The 15619-nt window shown below is 40.7% G+C and overlaps 1 protein-coding gene across 1 annotated transcript; it reads right to left on the bottom strand.

Moving 5' to 3' along the window:
• Positions 1–3292: 3292 nt before the first annotated feature.
• Positions 3293–13681, bottom strand: LOC144688975 (GTP-binding protein Di-Ras1). Its single transcript, XM_078556055.1, has 3 exons — positions 13512–13681; positions 12286–12449; positions 3293–6338 (listed from the first exon to the last, which is right to left on the bottom strand). The coding sequence occupies exon 3, from the start codon at positions 6317–6319 to the stop codon at positions 5723–5725; it is 597 nt and encodes a 198-aa protein (XP_078412181.1). The 5' UTR covers positions 6320–6338; positions 12286–12449; positions 13512–13681; the 3' UTR covers positions 3293–5722.
• Between the last annotated feature and the right edge of the window lie 1938 nt (positions 13682–15619).

The following is a 15619-nucleotide window of genomic DNA, read 5'->3' as shown; positions in this document are numbered from 1 at the left end:
CCCGAAACTTGTTGGTCTTCCAGCACAAAGATTTGTCCCCGACCGATTGTTGCGGACTGGCACAATCCAAAGTCCAGGACTACGTGCTGAGGGACGCACTAAAGCTTGGGGCAGCTGCCGCAAAGGCGCAATGGGGAAGGGTCGCTGTCTAAGACCTTTCTACCACAGCGCACCGAGAGACTGGGAACTGTTTAGAGCCCCTCGGGCTGTACAGATCAAAATGAAAGGCTGTAAATGACTGTAATATTGTTTGTACTGATGCACCTGGTGATACATTTTGTAAAAGTTTAACCTGGATTGTACCCTTGTAATGTTGTTTTTGAAATGGTTTTGAATGTGATTGAAGATTTTTATGAATAAAGTATATTTTTACAAAAAAAAAAAAAAAAAGTTTAACTTTTAAACGGTGCGTAGACCCTCAGTACGCAAACACCAAGTGTCACTACGTGCTGAGGTTCTACCTGTCCCCGGTGTTGCGAAGGATGGGTCTGGCCACGCTGCCGCGGAACACTCCAAGTAGTTGGACCGTGCCGTACCACCTGTCCCTCGTGGAAAAATTTATGCAGAAAAACACCTTTGACCACAAGTCCATCAGGCAGTGGTCAGCACGTAACGTCCTAGAGGCCCTGAGGGAAAAGGAGAGGGTGGACCCTGTGGGATGGTTCCCCGAGCAGACTGTCAAAGTCATTTGGCAGAATGCCTCATCGCCAGAACTTTCCAACGAGCACCAAGACGTGGCTTGGCTGGTGGTGAGAAAGGCCCTCCCCGTCAGATCCTTCCTACACGCCAGGAGTCTCACCCCCTCTGCACGTTGCCCTCGAGGTGGCTGTGGTGGGGAAGAGACCGTTGTTCACCTCCTTGTGGATTGTGCCTTTGCAAAGAAAGTCTGGAGAGAGATGCAGTGGTTGCTGTCGAGGTTCATCACGAGCAGTTCTGTGACACAGGACTCTGTGCTCTACGGGCTGTTCCCAGGGACACACACCGAGACAAACATCAACTGCAGCTGGAGGATCATCAACTCGGTGAAAGACGCGCTTTGGTCTGCCCGAAACTTGTTGGTCTTCCAGCACAAAGAGTTGTCCCCGACCGATTGTTGCGGACTGGCACAATCCAAAGTCCAGGACTACGTGCTGAGGGACGCACTAAAGCTTGGGGCAGCTGCCGCAAAGGCGCAATGGGGAAGGGTCGCTGTCTAAGACCTTTTTGCCACAGCGCACCGAGAGACTGGGAACTGTTTAGAGCCCCTCGGGCTGTACAGCTTAAAATGAAAGGCTGTAAATGATTGTAATATTGTTTGTACTGATGGACCTGGTGATACATTTTGTAAAAGTTTAACCTGGATTGTACCCTTGTAATGGTGTTTTTGAAATGGTTTGGAATGTGATTGAAGATATTTTATGAATAAAGTATATTTTTGCAAAAAAAAAAGTTTCACTTTTAAACTTGTATAAGTTAACCCCGATTTTGAGAGGATTTTTTGAGGCTAGGAAGGTCAACTTATATGCCAACATCTACTGTAATTATGATTGAGTCAGACTCTAGAATCTAGCTTGAGATAGTTCTAGACTTTCTACAGAACAACACTGGGGAATCTTAGCATAAACATTAGAGCTAAAGCATCACAGGATAGATCTACTGATCAATGAGGTTCAGGGACTTTTGCTTAACCTTCCTCTATGCTTGATTGTTAGATCTGAAAAGAACACTTACAGGACCGTGTCATGAGTGTGTATTCGTACCTGAATATTGTCAGTGGGAATTCTGCCCCTTTATTTAGATACCAGTAACACAACCCAGTGAAACATTTATCGTTTTCACCCCAGTTTTCTATCCTTTCCCCTGACTATGCTGGTGTACGTTTCCACAGCCTCTGACACCATCTGATACCTTGCACAAGTTGCCAAGTGGGTGAGCATCCTGTGAACTATTCAATCACTTGTGGGAATCACCAAGTCCAATTCTGTCCTTAATTGACACATGGGCTATTTAAAGAAAAATGTATGTGCGGACCATCGCAGGTGTTGGGGTGCATGGTCAAGTGGGTTCCCTGGTGCCGTGAATGACATTTTTCCTTCAACCAAGACCATCAAAAGCAAGTTAATTGACCATTTAATTCATGTTCTAATTTTGAGATGTTGCTGTGCACAGAAGTGGCTGTCATCTTTGCCTACAAGCTATGAGTGACTGCACATGAAAAGCAATTCAGTGGTTGTGAAGTTCTTAAAAAGAATATAAAAAGGAAGACTGACATTTACATAATACCTTTAACAACCTCAGAACATCCCAAAGCACATCACGGCAACTAGGCGGAATGGGCTCTTTCTTAAATTTTTCTATGTTTTAAGAACTTTTTTGAAATGTAGCCACTGTTGTAATGCAGGGAACACAGCCACCAACCGCCCACAGCAAGCTCCCACAAACAGCGGTGTGATAACAACCAGACATCGGTTTTTGTGATAAAAAGCAAAATACTGTGGATGCTGGAAATTTGAAACAAAAACTGAAAATGCTGAAAAAGCTCAGCAGATCTGATAGCATCACTGCAGAGAAGAACAGAGTTAATGTTTCGAGTCTGTATGACCCTTCTTCAGAGGGTCGCATGGAAGAAGGGTCATACCGACTCGAAACGTTAATTCTGTTTTTCTCTCCACAAATGCTGTTAGACCTGCTGAGTTTTTCCAGCATTTTCTGTTTTTGTATCAGTTTTTGTGATTCTGATTGATGGATAAATATTGGCCAGGACACCAGGGATAACACCCTGCCTCTCTTGGTAGTTTAAGCTGTGGCTCAGTTGGTAGTAACCTTGCTTCTGGGTCAGGAGATTGTGGGTTCAATCCCACACCAGGACTGGAATACATAATCCAAACTGATATTCCCAGTGCAGTACTGAGGGTGCACTGTTCTGATGGAGGTGCTGTATCTTGGATGAGACATTAAATCAAAACCTCATCTGCTCTCTCAGGTGGATGGAAAAGATCCCAAGGCACTGTTTGAAATTCTTGGGAAATCCTAATGATGTGCAAATTCGTTATTTCTTTGCACTTTTCAGCAAGGGTGACAGGTTAGCAACCAGGCAGACTAATCTGAGGTTAAATGTAACATACCATTGCCTCACCAGATGAGATTACCCAACCCTGAAGAAGGCAATGGCTAAAATCTGGAACCTCTCTGCCCTGTCGTGGGTCATTTCCATTCAAAGCAGAGCACCTACCCATTTAGCCTCCTGGTTCATCATAATTAATCATGTGTAGTGCAGTTTAATCGTCTCCTGTTCACACAAAACAACAGCAGCCATATTGCCAGCATTTTATTTGAAAAACACATTCAGCAAACATGTTACAGAGAGGAGACATGGCAGTTCGTATATTAAAGGAAGACTATCTTCTACAATAAATGGAAGTTTCATAAAAAATATTATCCTGTGTAATTCTAGCCTGTTGAAGCTGCATTGTCCCTTCATGCATTGGAGTAAATAGATGTCATGATGCAAACATTTACACTACTGTGGTGAACACTTTGGTGTCCCATGGCCTAAACTCTATTGCACTGCATGTAATTCAGATAACTGGTCAGCCTGCAAGGTTCAATCTCGCTGGCATTCCAATTTCACATGCGCTCTAAGGAAAGCTTGTGCTCACTATTGTGTTGAACTATGTTATGTAAGTTAACTGGCTCTCAGTATTATGAGAAGTTGGTACGTACTCTTAGTCTGAAATTATGTGTAAATTCTCCTTGCATGATTCCACAGGGCAAATGGTTATCAAACAGTCTGCTTGAATGAGTGAAGGATGGAAAACTGGGATAACTTTTGTTAAGGTCCTACTGAGAATAGGAAGTAAATCAATAAATGTTCTAGAGTCAACTGGAAGTAGATAGGAAGTTTCCAAAATATCAATGAGTAAATCATATTTAGTTCTAGTATTCCAACTTTGCAATGGGAATTTAAAAATCTAAGTCATGAAGTTCTCCGCATACTAGAGTCCTTTAAGATGACTTTTGGCAATCTAAGTACGGTTCCTTTTTTGAGCACAATGTAATTACACAATGTTGCCTTTGATTCTACAGCCTCAGCTCTGAAAAGCCTGGGACTGTGTGTGTGGAGAGTGAATCCCTTTGATCTGAAAGATTGCTGTGTTTTGATGTATGTGCTGAGGTTACAATTCCCAGTGTGAGAATATCTGGTGACAGAATACTGCTATCAAGATGCCAAATGATTTACTGATCCATCCAGGAAAATTGGAAGGACATTTATGATGGTACATGCAATAATAATTCAACACAAGCACCAAAATATCAAGTACATGAGCACTGTGTGTGTAGATAAGATAAATATTTTGTGTAATGCATATAGGGATATTCTCAGAGCCCAATAATGGCATTGCTTAAGGTGCAGAGAATTCAGCAAAATTTACCTGTAAACCAACCTCTTGCAACAGAGTACAGCATAATCAGATAAGCTATGTGTATATTGGTACATGTTTGGTGGTTCTGTTGCTATAAAGCTCACGAGGTTATGCTTAAATATAGGACAGTAAATGGTGCATTATCAAAAAAAAAGTATAATTAAGATGCTACATCTTTTCTTAGCCTTTTCTCTATCCTAATTTAAATTGTAACTGATGATTTTTTTTGTCAAGCAAATAGTGGCCTGTTTAAAGAGCTTTGATATGTACTGTGAGCTGTGTCCCAGTGCATTCTTCTGACTCCACAAATTCCTGAGCAGACAAGTGCTTAATTCTGGACCATATACAGAGAGTTTTTTTTTAGTGTAGGAACGGCAGGAAATCAAACCAAACTGGGGTGTCTAGTGCAAAATATCAGTGGATTAAATAGTAAAAGCTCTCTTACCACTACCTCTGCCCCTCACTAGGCACTTGTACCATGCTTTAGATCTGTGGGGTATTTGGTGCAGGGTTTGCATGTTGCTTGGCTTGTTCCCATCAGCCCAATATTGTGCTTCTATTGTCATTGTCCTTATCTGGGTAACTCCCAGTTACCACAATTAGATTTGAAGTGAAGAGTAACTAACAATTTACTTAAATGAGGTTGAATATAGTTAGATAACTCCTAAAGCTGGATAGCATGACAACTGTGTAACTACTATTGAATGGTTACAGTTATTATACTCTTTTGTGGCTATTTATACCACAGGCCACAAAGTCTACTGACATTACAGTGAGTGTGCTTTTTACATATTTTAAGTTTAAAAAGTTAATACATTCAGTAAATTACATTATGATGAAGGGGCATGGGTGAATAGCCACAGAGACCCAGAATACATAAACTAACCATACCTACCAGGGTCATATATGCAACCACCATCCTATGGTAGAACTACATAATGCAAGGGGATACTTGGAAGAATGGATACTCAAAAGAACTCCGATATCAAGACCATTGAGAAGTGAGTCCAGTGTGACCAGCTAAAGTTCATTTGCTGTGTCTGACTCACACACCTTTGCCTTTGATTAATTCATTTGTAATTTATATGCAGAATGTTTTAAGAAGTTTTATTGCCTTAACTGTAAATAACTAGAAAGTGCAATACATGAAGCAAATGAAATCTGATATTGGTGAGGTACAGATTTCTAGTAAGCTTATAGAGGACAGGATGTAGTGTTAGGATGCAACAGAGGATGGTGCAGCGTTGATGGTCTTCCTTAGAGTTGTTCTAATAGGCTTACTCAGATAAGCAAAGACACCCATTTGACTGGAGTAGAGTCTACATGATGCTGCATTTTCCCTTTAATTTCTCTGTTCTCTTCTGCTGTTTGGATTTCTTCCCATCGATATTCAGGCTCATGGATCTGCGCTTTTCCAAATTAAGCAGTTCCTGGAAAAGCTCCTTGACGTTGTAATTCATCTTGGCTGAGGTTTCCATGAAGGCACACTTCCATTCCTTGGCCAAGGCTTCACCTACCTTGCTGTCCACCTCCTTAACTGTTTCGTCACACTTGTTCCCCACCAACATGACTGGGATGTTCTCGATATTGCCTTTGATCTGAAGGATCTGTTGATAGATGGGTTTTAGCTCCTCCAGGGACTGTTGGCTGCAGATTGAGTAGACCAAGATGAAAGCGTGTCCTTTGGAAATGGAGAGGCGCTGCATGGCTGGGAATTGGTGGGACCCTGTGGTGTCAGTGATCTGAAGGGTGCAGACACTTTTATCACAGCTGATTACCTGCCTGTAGGTATCTTCAATTGTGGGAATATAAGTCTCACGAAATGTTCCCTTGACAAAACGTAGCACCAGGGAGCTTTTTCCAACACCCCCAGCCCCAAACACCACCACATTATAATCATTACTCTGTTCAGGCATTTTCTCAGGGTCTTCTTACCTACAAATAAATAATAATAAAACAATAATCTAACAGATATTACCAATAACCAATTTTAATTAAAAATTTGGATCATCATACCATTTTCCAATGATTTAGTTATCTGCTTTAATTTGATTACATCGTATTAATAGCAGCCTCTGGGTTTTTTTTATTATAAAGAAAACCATGAACAAATAGTTAAGTTGCAGTAATGAGCAAAGGAGAGATATTAAGTTCTGTTTCTGACATGCAAGCCAGGAAAATCCCACCTGTTAGCATTGATGCAACTCATTAATGTCCAAATCATCAGTGGAAACATACTCACTGCTCAAATAACTTTCGAAAAGAAAAATAATTCTAGATGGAGTCAATTTTGTTCCATTTTGTTATGTGGGTCTTCTCACTGGAACAAGAAGGTTAATTCTTACTGGTCAGTCAGTCGGTAACCAGAGGATATAAATTTTAAGAACATCAACAAAAGAATGAAGGGAGTGGTTAGGTGCCAGCTCAGTAGTAGCATTCTCATCTCTGAGACAGAGGTTGTGGGTTCATGCTCCACTTCAAAGATTTGAGCATAAAATCTAGGCTGACACTCTTGGGCAGGACTAAGGAGGTTGCCATAAGACTATTCTGAATAAGTGCAGAGGAGTTTTCCTCAGTGTCCTGCCAACATTGATCTCTTAACCCAACATAATTAAGACAGATTATCTAGTCATTATTGCAGTATTGTTTGTGGGACCTTGCCACGTGCAAATTGGCTGATGCATTTGCTAGGTTATAACAGTGTCTATACTCCAAAAGTACTTCCTAGGTTGTAAAGCGCTTTGGGATAACCTGAGGTCATAAAAGGTGCTACATGAATGCAAGTTTTTTTATATAGAGCGTTTGTAGGCTATGATATCAGAAACTGTGGTGGAAGGAGAATCCATATTAACTTTTAGAAAAAAAATGAACAAATATTTGAAACATATTTTGATAGGGTATGTGGAAAAGGCAGTAGTCTCATATTTAAATATTTAGGGAGCAGGATTCACCACTCTCCGCACTCTAAACATTTACTTTTCTTGCAATTTATACAGAGCTCCATCAGGCATGCACAGATCATTTTTCTAGGCAGGACTATTAGAGTACCAGAGAGATTTGGAGCCAAACAATGTGAAAGTAGTTCTGCCTGTCCAAAACCCAAACTGCAGTTACCAGTTTCACATCAGTAGCTGCAGTATAAATGCATTGTAAGTTGGCAGACTTGTCCTGGATTTGTTTGCAGATTCAGTTCCCTGGCAGTGGGAAAGCTGATGTGTCAAAACGACTACTGATTTTTCTCAGGCTTCCATCCCCTACCAATTTGACTGTATTACCATTGTATTCATGTTCCTTCCATTTCTAAACTCTCTGTAATATATAGCCCCCTTCTGTCTTAGGTTTCTTTAAGAATTAGATTTACCAATAAATTAGAAGTTGCATTTCTTCCATGAGAGGGCCCTTGGTTGACTGTTGGTGTCCACCATGTTTTCCGTAGTTTTTGTTTTCTCTCAGTAACCAGTAGGATTGTTTTGTGTTACACATGTTGTTGCGTAGTCACTGTAGTTATACCATATCATTATGGCCAGCCATACTTGGAAAAAAATGTTTTTTTCATTTAGTTAGCCGTCATAAAAAAATATTTTTTCCTCCCGCCTGTAGTGATTCTATCCCTAGTTCTTTAATACAGTGACTACATTTCAAAAAAAGTACTTTGTTGGCTGTAAAGTGCTTTGAGACATCCAGTGGTAGTGAAAAGTACTATATAAATGCAAGTCTTTCCTTCTTTCTAACTCTACCTCTCCAAGTAAATGTTTGCCAAGCTACTTAAAGTCAAGAACAAACCTCCTCTCTAAATTACAATCTTAGTAACTGACTCCATTCTAATCCTATCTCTTCTGTCTTTCAATCAGGACTTACACTGGAATTTGTTCTCACTACACAGATAGAAAAAAATGTTCTTTAACAAACTCTGTAAAAGATTCTATCATTTAGTGTAATAAGCTTTTGAGATGTCAATAGCTATTTCTGAATTAATAGCTTTGCCATGGGAAATCACTATGAAGTCCTGTGCCTCGCTTTAGATGTTCTAATTCCCTTAACCAAATAGACCATATACTAAGTATGAAGGTAATGTAAGCATTTCTCTCTTTCACTTGTCCTCATTTAATCATTTGATAATTTTACCTTGGTTTTATCTTGGGTATCTGGAATTTAATACCTTAAATTGAACAAAAATCTCACAATGAGCTTCATCGTTCCATCAGGACACAGTTAGTTTTGACCACACTCTTCAATGAGATTGTTTGTGCTTCAATGTAAAATGTTAACAGTTCCTTCTGTTCAATTTTCCAAAAGCCTTGCTGCTTAGGGAAATTACCTTGAACCTGATTCCTTGGTGTAAGCTGGTCTTTGTTTTCCAGCTGAATATATCTCACACATCTCTTACTCTTATCGGCTTACTCTTGTCATGGTCAACACATTAATACATCCTCAAGTATTCTTGACACACTTTTACAAGAATCAAATTAGGTATTACAAACATTTTTTCATGGATATCCTTAAATAAGACCTCAAATTTAACATGGTTGTCAATGCACTGCAATAAAGTTTCCCATTAGGAAAAAAAACTAGATTACACATTCAAATAATCGTGCCAATACCTAAAGACACTAGCTCACATTGCAACATGACAGCTTGGAGCTTTAAGCTGTTGCTTTATCACTATTACAGTATTCATTGACAGTAACTTTGGAGAGGGAACATTCATATGTCAGTGATTAGACAGTGCTTTATGTGTGAATTGCTACAAAAAGGTTTTGTGTGGTAGCATTCTAGCCAAGACACATGATGCAATTAGGAAGCACCAATGTTTCTTCAATCTGTGCTTCAATAAGCAGTCAGTGCATATTTAAAGATTGGAATTTTGAGATGAAGAGTGCTCCAAATGGTGGTCCTCAAAAGAACTGTTGTTCAGTTGAACTGAAATTTTATCTTTCATTTGAGGATTTGCATTCCAATTACTTTCTAAGAAGTTATTTGAATGGCAATTTACAGTTGTAATCAAGAGAATGCAGTTAATTCATTCATAAACTTTGAGAAAAGTATTTTTTGGTGTGCTGGCAATATAAGTTCTCACCTTTCCAGCATTTGTGGAAGGAAAATAATGAAGCCACTGTAATTCAACTCTTGAAAAGAAACTCAGTCTTGTTAGAAATAAAATTAATCACATCCAATGTAACAGGATACAGAACCCAGTGGAGTCTCAAAGAGACTTCATTTTGACAAATCAACTATCTATTGCTATCTCAGTTGACAAAAATAGATTAATGAATCAGACTAGAAACAATGCCATAAGACAACATGACCTTAAAACTAACTGAAGATGATGCAAAGTTGATTGTCATAGACAAGTTCCATTAAATCTTATTAACAACATTTAGAGAAGCATAGTATGCAAGCAAAGGATTTTAAGGTTAAAAAAGCTGACCGAATCACGCCTTAGTGTCACATGCACCTATAGTCACATGCAGATATTTATCATACAATCTTAACATACTGATCCATGTTACTGTCCTGAAGTGCGTCCTCCTTAGAAAATACTTTACCCCATAACTTCAGGGCCTCTCTCCAACCTTGTCCAATTTGAAATCAATAAGATGGTTTTCTGGAGAGATTTGTTCCAGAACTGGCCATCACACTCTCTCGCTATGGATGTGGCCTGAAGTGGGGGAAAGGGGAAGGATAGACTCGTGAAATGAAAGTCTTTCTTTCATTGTGGAATTGGACAATCTGAACCCAATTCCTAATGATCCATAGCTCAAATTTACCCACAAACGGGAAGTAAACAGACAACTTTGTTCAGCTGTAAAAGGCGGAGGAGATAGGAAAATCTTGTCCTAAAGAAGTGAATCTCTGGGATTTTGAGGAGAGGGTGGAGAAGGACGTATAACAAGATTTTTGTATGTCCGTTGCTTTTGTTACGCTTGATGCCAGTGTGTTTGCTGCTACTAAAAGTCTAAAATGGAAGAATATTAAATTCCCCAGTACAGGCATGATACTAATAAGTACACACCTGCTGGCAACTCTTATTTTCACAAGCACGAACGTTCAAATCCTTGCCAAAAATAGGGTAAGAGGTTTTGCAGCACATGTTCCTGAAAATTTGGAAAAATTGACACAATGCACACACAAATGTACAACTTTCAAATACAGAACAAATTGTTTTTCCAAATGCTTTTACGTCTTGGGCACATTCTTACATGGCACTGAGACAGTCATCTTCTAATTTTTGAACTTATTTGGACCTTCTCAGAAGATTGTTTCTATGTATATATTTGTAGTAAGACATAAAAAACGTTTTAATTTCTGTGACTAAACATTTTCACCACCTTGCGAGTGTTGTTGCTATGGGCCAAGGATTGCAGGGAAACTATGCTGCAGTGTAAGAGGCGACGACTCTGAACTTTTAGGTCTAACCTACAGAGTTGAGACGGATTTAAAGTTATTGCCGACCAGAATTTCACTCTCCCTCACAATGCAGGGTACAAGCATGAACTCTAGTTGTTCGGATCAAACACAAAGAAGTCCTCTGTTTTAACTGATGAATATAAGAAGTCTCCTAGCCCATGATCTTTGTTCTGTTTTCGTTACCTTTTGTCGGTTGCTAATAATCTGTTAAATTCTCTTGGATCCCTGGAATAAAGAATGGATGTTAGGACCTCCCCCCCGCCCCCCGCCCCCGTTACTTATACCCACCTCCTGTGCAAACAAAAATGCAATCTATTTGATTAATTATAACTTCTTTAAAAGCCACCTAATTAAGGAAGTGCTTAGTTGTGGTTTCCCATTTCACCTTCAGGCTGCTGTAAGCGCGTTATTAATAAACTCGACCCTGTTGGTTTCATTCATCTCCTCAAAAATGAATCCTTCTGAACATTCAACTCATTCGATAAATGCATTGAGTGTAATTTGAACCGAGAGCGGTGGCCGAGGCTCAAATGGCTTGAAAAATGTTGACACCCACAGGCAGCATTTGATTTTTCAGCTTATCCAATTTCCAACTCTTGAAATCATCGAGGCACACCAGGCCATGTCCGACCTTAAGCTAAATGCTCCCTCTCCTCTGGTAAGCAGAATGTATTCGGAGTTAAACTGATTGCCCTTTATGTATTGTGTAATAAATATTTTCCCATTTTTCAGATGGTTTTAAAATCTCACTGTAAAAAAAACCACGACGCCCGTTCAACCCCTGGTTTCAATTCTTAAGCAATCGAAAACTGATTGAACGATAAGCTTTGAGATTCCCAGAACTACCTGAATTCACCTTTTTCAGCCCGTGAATCTGAAGACATCGATGACTTCTAGGCTTCCTTCTCACTTACACACACTATCCTTTGCACACTTGCACGCTATGCCTGGAAAACACACACACACGCGGTACTTACACATTTACACACTGTGATATGAACTCACAATTGTCCAACGCTACCTCTTGTACGCTTACATACCCACAATTACACACAATTTTGCCATTTACTATCATTTACGCACAGGCAAAGACTGACAGTTCCACGCGCAGACCAATCTTTCCACACGTTTGCATTGATGGATTAAAACACTCATTTGCACAAACGTGTACATGTAGTTTAAGCGATGGAAGATTTACATTCCCCTCCCCTTTAACGTTTTTTTTTCTCTCTCTGCACTTTAAACATCAACTCATAATGATCCAATTTCTTTTAATCCTGCCTTTCCAGGCTCCTATTAGAAAAATTGCGGGCTCCCCGCCCTGGCTCTGAGCTCTGAGCAGCTTCCGTTCAGCAATCACACGTTATTTCTTATGAATGCATTGCACACATTTTCGGAAATTCTGAGTGTCAGCAGCGCGACATAGAGAAGGAGAAAGTGCATCTGCACTGCACATCAACAAGATGACAATTACCTTCAGTGTGTAGTGTGTCTGTGCAGCGCGATGTTGCCCAGATCCAGTCAGTGTGTTGTCTTGGCTTGTGTCTCTCTCTCTCCTTCACATTCTCGTTCGCTCCATTCAGCACCACACGAGCGCGGACAGCTCCCGGACTCAGCACATTCCACCACCTCCTGCAACTGAAGTTATTTATATATTTTTACACGTACATATATATATATATATAGACAAACTGTAATTCCTCACAATCAGAGCGCCGTGTATATTTATCCTCTCCTGTGTCTGACCCTAATTTGTAATGATTATAAACATAATTCTACAGTAAAACAGGAAACTGCTGATATTTACAGTTGCCTCATGAATGCAAGGCAATCAGTTCTCGCTCCGTAACGCCACCCCACCCCCCACCCCCCAACACACACCAGTCTCCATTCATCCATGAATTTTATCGCATTAGACACGGTTCGTTTCCATCGTACGTGAAGATAGACCCGGCAGCATGCACAAACCACTTGCTTTTCTTGTCTCTCTCTCTCTCTCTCTCCCTCCCGTGCACCGGCCCACAGCATCGTGTCGTGAGCTAGGGGTCGTTGCAATTAACGGGAAGGAGAGGTAGGCAGGCCGAGAGAGATTTGAAGCTGTGACCGACTGCAGATTCTCTTTCATTTGATTGAGGCAGGTCCTGGGGGTGGGGGGAAGAGCTTTTCAGAACCTCAGTGGTAATGAAACATTTCATCAGCTTCTGGGACCTTTCACCTGGGAACAAAGATCCAGCTGTCTACTGGAGGTTCTCGTTCTAAACTCAAAACACTTTCCCCATTCAATTTGATTCATCGTAGTAACTTCTCCAGCCTTTAAACTCCGAACAGTGTCTACCTTTATCCCCGATAACTCCCAAAGATGGGATCTCCTCACTCCAAAATAAAAAAACCACTCTGTAGCACTTTGTTCCAATTTGCCTATTTTTAAAACCCCCACATGCACAATTTTGTTCAGCCCAAATTCAGTTTAGAAATGACATGGTTTGCTGCCAACGTATCGCTTCAAATTCCCCGGCCCATTATTTAAAACAAATTGAAGCTTCCTTCAGCATTTTTAGCGACTCGCTCAGCGTTCGTATATCACCTCAGCCACAATGTCCAGGTTTACATGGCTCTACCTCAAATTAAATACAGCTTCTACACTCAAGGAGCCTTTCTATGGCTCCACTAATCACATTCTCCAACTCTAAATAGAATTACCTCTTGCAGACCCAAAATCAAGTCTAGGAGTAAGTCGAATGATGGTCGTTTCTTGATGAAACACGTGCAGTGCAAGAGTTCATAAAGCCGTTCCGATATTATATGTAGAACGATGGTTACGTGGGGGTGTGATCTAATGGCTGGGCTCAGGTCACTTGACAAACCACCACGAATAAATACCTATGGGTGTAATTTTATTGTTATTTCATTACCAGCTGATTCATAAATTGCTTAAGCCAAGTGAAGGTTCTCAGTGAAGGTTACAAAATACCTTATTAAGAATTTGGATACAGCAAAAATATACGGAAACAAATCTTTCCTGTAATTGCTGTTTGATTAATAACACATTTTTAAAAATTCATTCATGGGATGTGGGCGTCGCTGGCTGGGCCAGCATTAATTGTCCAAACCAATTGCCCTTGAGAAGGTGGTGGTGAACTGCCTTCTTGAACTGCTGCAGTCCATATGGTGTAGGTACACTCACAGTGCTGTTAGGGAGGGAGTTCCAGGATTTTGACCCAGCCACAGTGAAGGAAAAGTGATATATTTCCAAGTCAGGATAGTGAGTGACTTGGAGGGGAACTTCGAGGTGGTGGTATTCCTATGTGTCTGCTGCCCTTGTCCTTCTAGATGGTAATGGTTGTGAGTTTGGAAGGTGCTGTCTAAGGAGCCTTGGTGAGTTCCTGCAGTGCATCTTTTAGATGGTACACACTGCTGCTACTGTGCATCAGTGTTGGAGGGAGTGAATATTTGTAGATGGGGTGCCAAACAAGCGGGCTGCTTTGTCCTGGATAGTGTTGAGCTTCTTGACTGCATTCAACCAGGCAAGTGGAGAGTATTCCATCATACTCCTGACTTGTGCCTTGTAGGTGGTGGACAGGCTTTGGGGAATCAGGAGGTGAGTTACTTGCCACTGGATTCCTAGCCTCTGACCTACTCTCGTAGCCACGTTGTACATTATACTCATAACATAAACGTATATTATATGTGGAAAAATGTGGTAGTGAGTGAAATAAAAACGGAAAATACAGGAAATACTCAGCAGGTGAGGCAGCAGCTGTGGAGAGAGAAACAGAGTTAACTTTTAGGTCTGTGACCTGTCATCAGAATTTCTTCACTGTCAGAGATGCCATCTTTCAGATGAGATGTTAAGCCGAAGCCCTCGCTGCCCATTCTTGTTGTCATAAAAGGTCCTATGACACTATGTGAAGAACAAAGGAGGTGTCCTGGCCAACATTTATCCTTCAAACAACATCATGAAAAAATAAATTACTTGGCCATTATCACGTTGCTGTTTGTGGGACCTTGCTGTTTTTGCAAATTAGCTGCTACATTTCCCATATTCCAAAAGTGACCACACTTCACAAGTGTTTTTTTGGCTGAAAAGTGCTAAAGGTGAAAGGTGTTAAAGCAATGCAAATCTTTCTTTCTTTATTATGACTGAAGCTCCAGCTATAGTATTTCTATCCCAGTGTCAGAGGGCTTGGGTTTAGGACAGGCCTCCCTCAAGACCACCCAGGTAAGTGGAGACTAGTAATAGATTGACATACAGTGGGGATATATGCACTTGATGGATGCAACTACAACCCCAGCCCACTTTGCAGAGGATAATCCAAAGATGAAAAACTATGAGGAAAGTATCATAAATTAATTTAGCCACCCTTCCCTAATTAGGAGGACTTGTGGGCTCAGTAGGTAGTGACCCTACCTCTGAGCCAGAAGCTCAGGGTTCAAGTTCAACTCGAGGACTTGCCGGCCATGGAAGGAACAGTCATGATGCATCTTAAATTGAAAATCTGTAAATCTGCAGTTGAACCCTGCCCTGAAGGCAGAACAATAGGCAGATGGATCTGAGATGTCCCGATGGGTAGAAAGAAATGTAGTGCTATAAATTGCAACTTCCAATCTATGCATTGGTGTCAGTGCTGGTTCAGTTGGTTAGCACTCTCTCCTCTATGTCAGAAGGTTGTGGGTTCAAGTCCCACTCCAGGATTTGAGATCAAAGCTGATACTCCCATGCAATACTGAGGGAGTGCTGCACTGTTAGAGGTGCTGTCTTTCAGTTCAGATGCTCAACTGAGGACCTGTTTAACTCTTAGGTCAATGTA

This window comes from Cetorhinus maximus, chromosome 13 (genome assembly GCF_964194155.1).
Source record: "Cetorhinus maximus chromosome 13, sCetMax3.hap1.1, whole genome shotgun sequence".
NCBI classification, from domain to species: Eukaryota; Metazoa; Chordata; class Chondrichthyes; order Lamniformes; family Cetorhinidae; genus Cetorhinus; species Cetorhinus maximus.
This window is presented reverse-complemented; position numbering and strand designations above follow the sequence as displayed.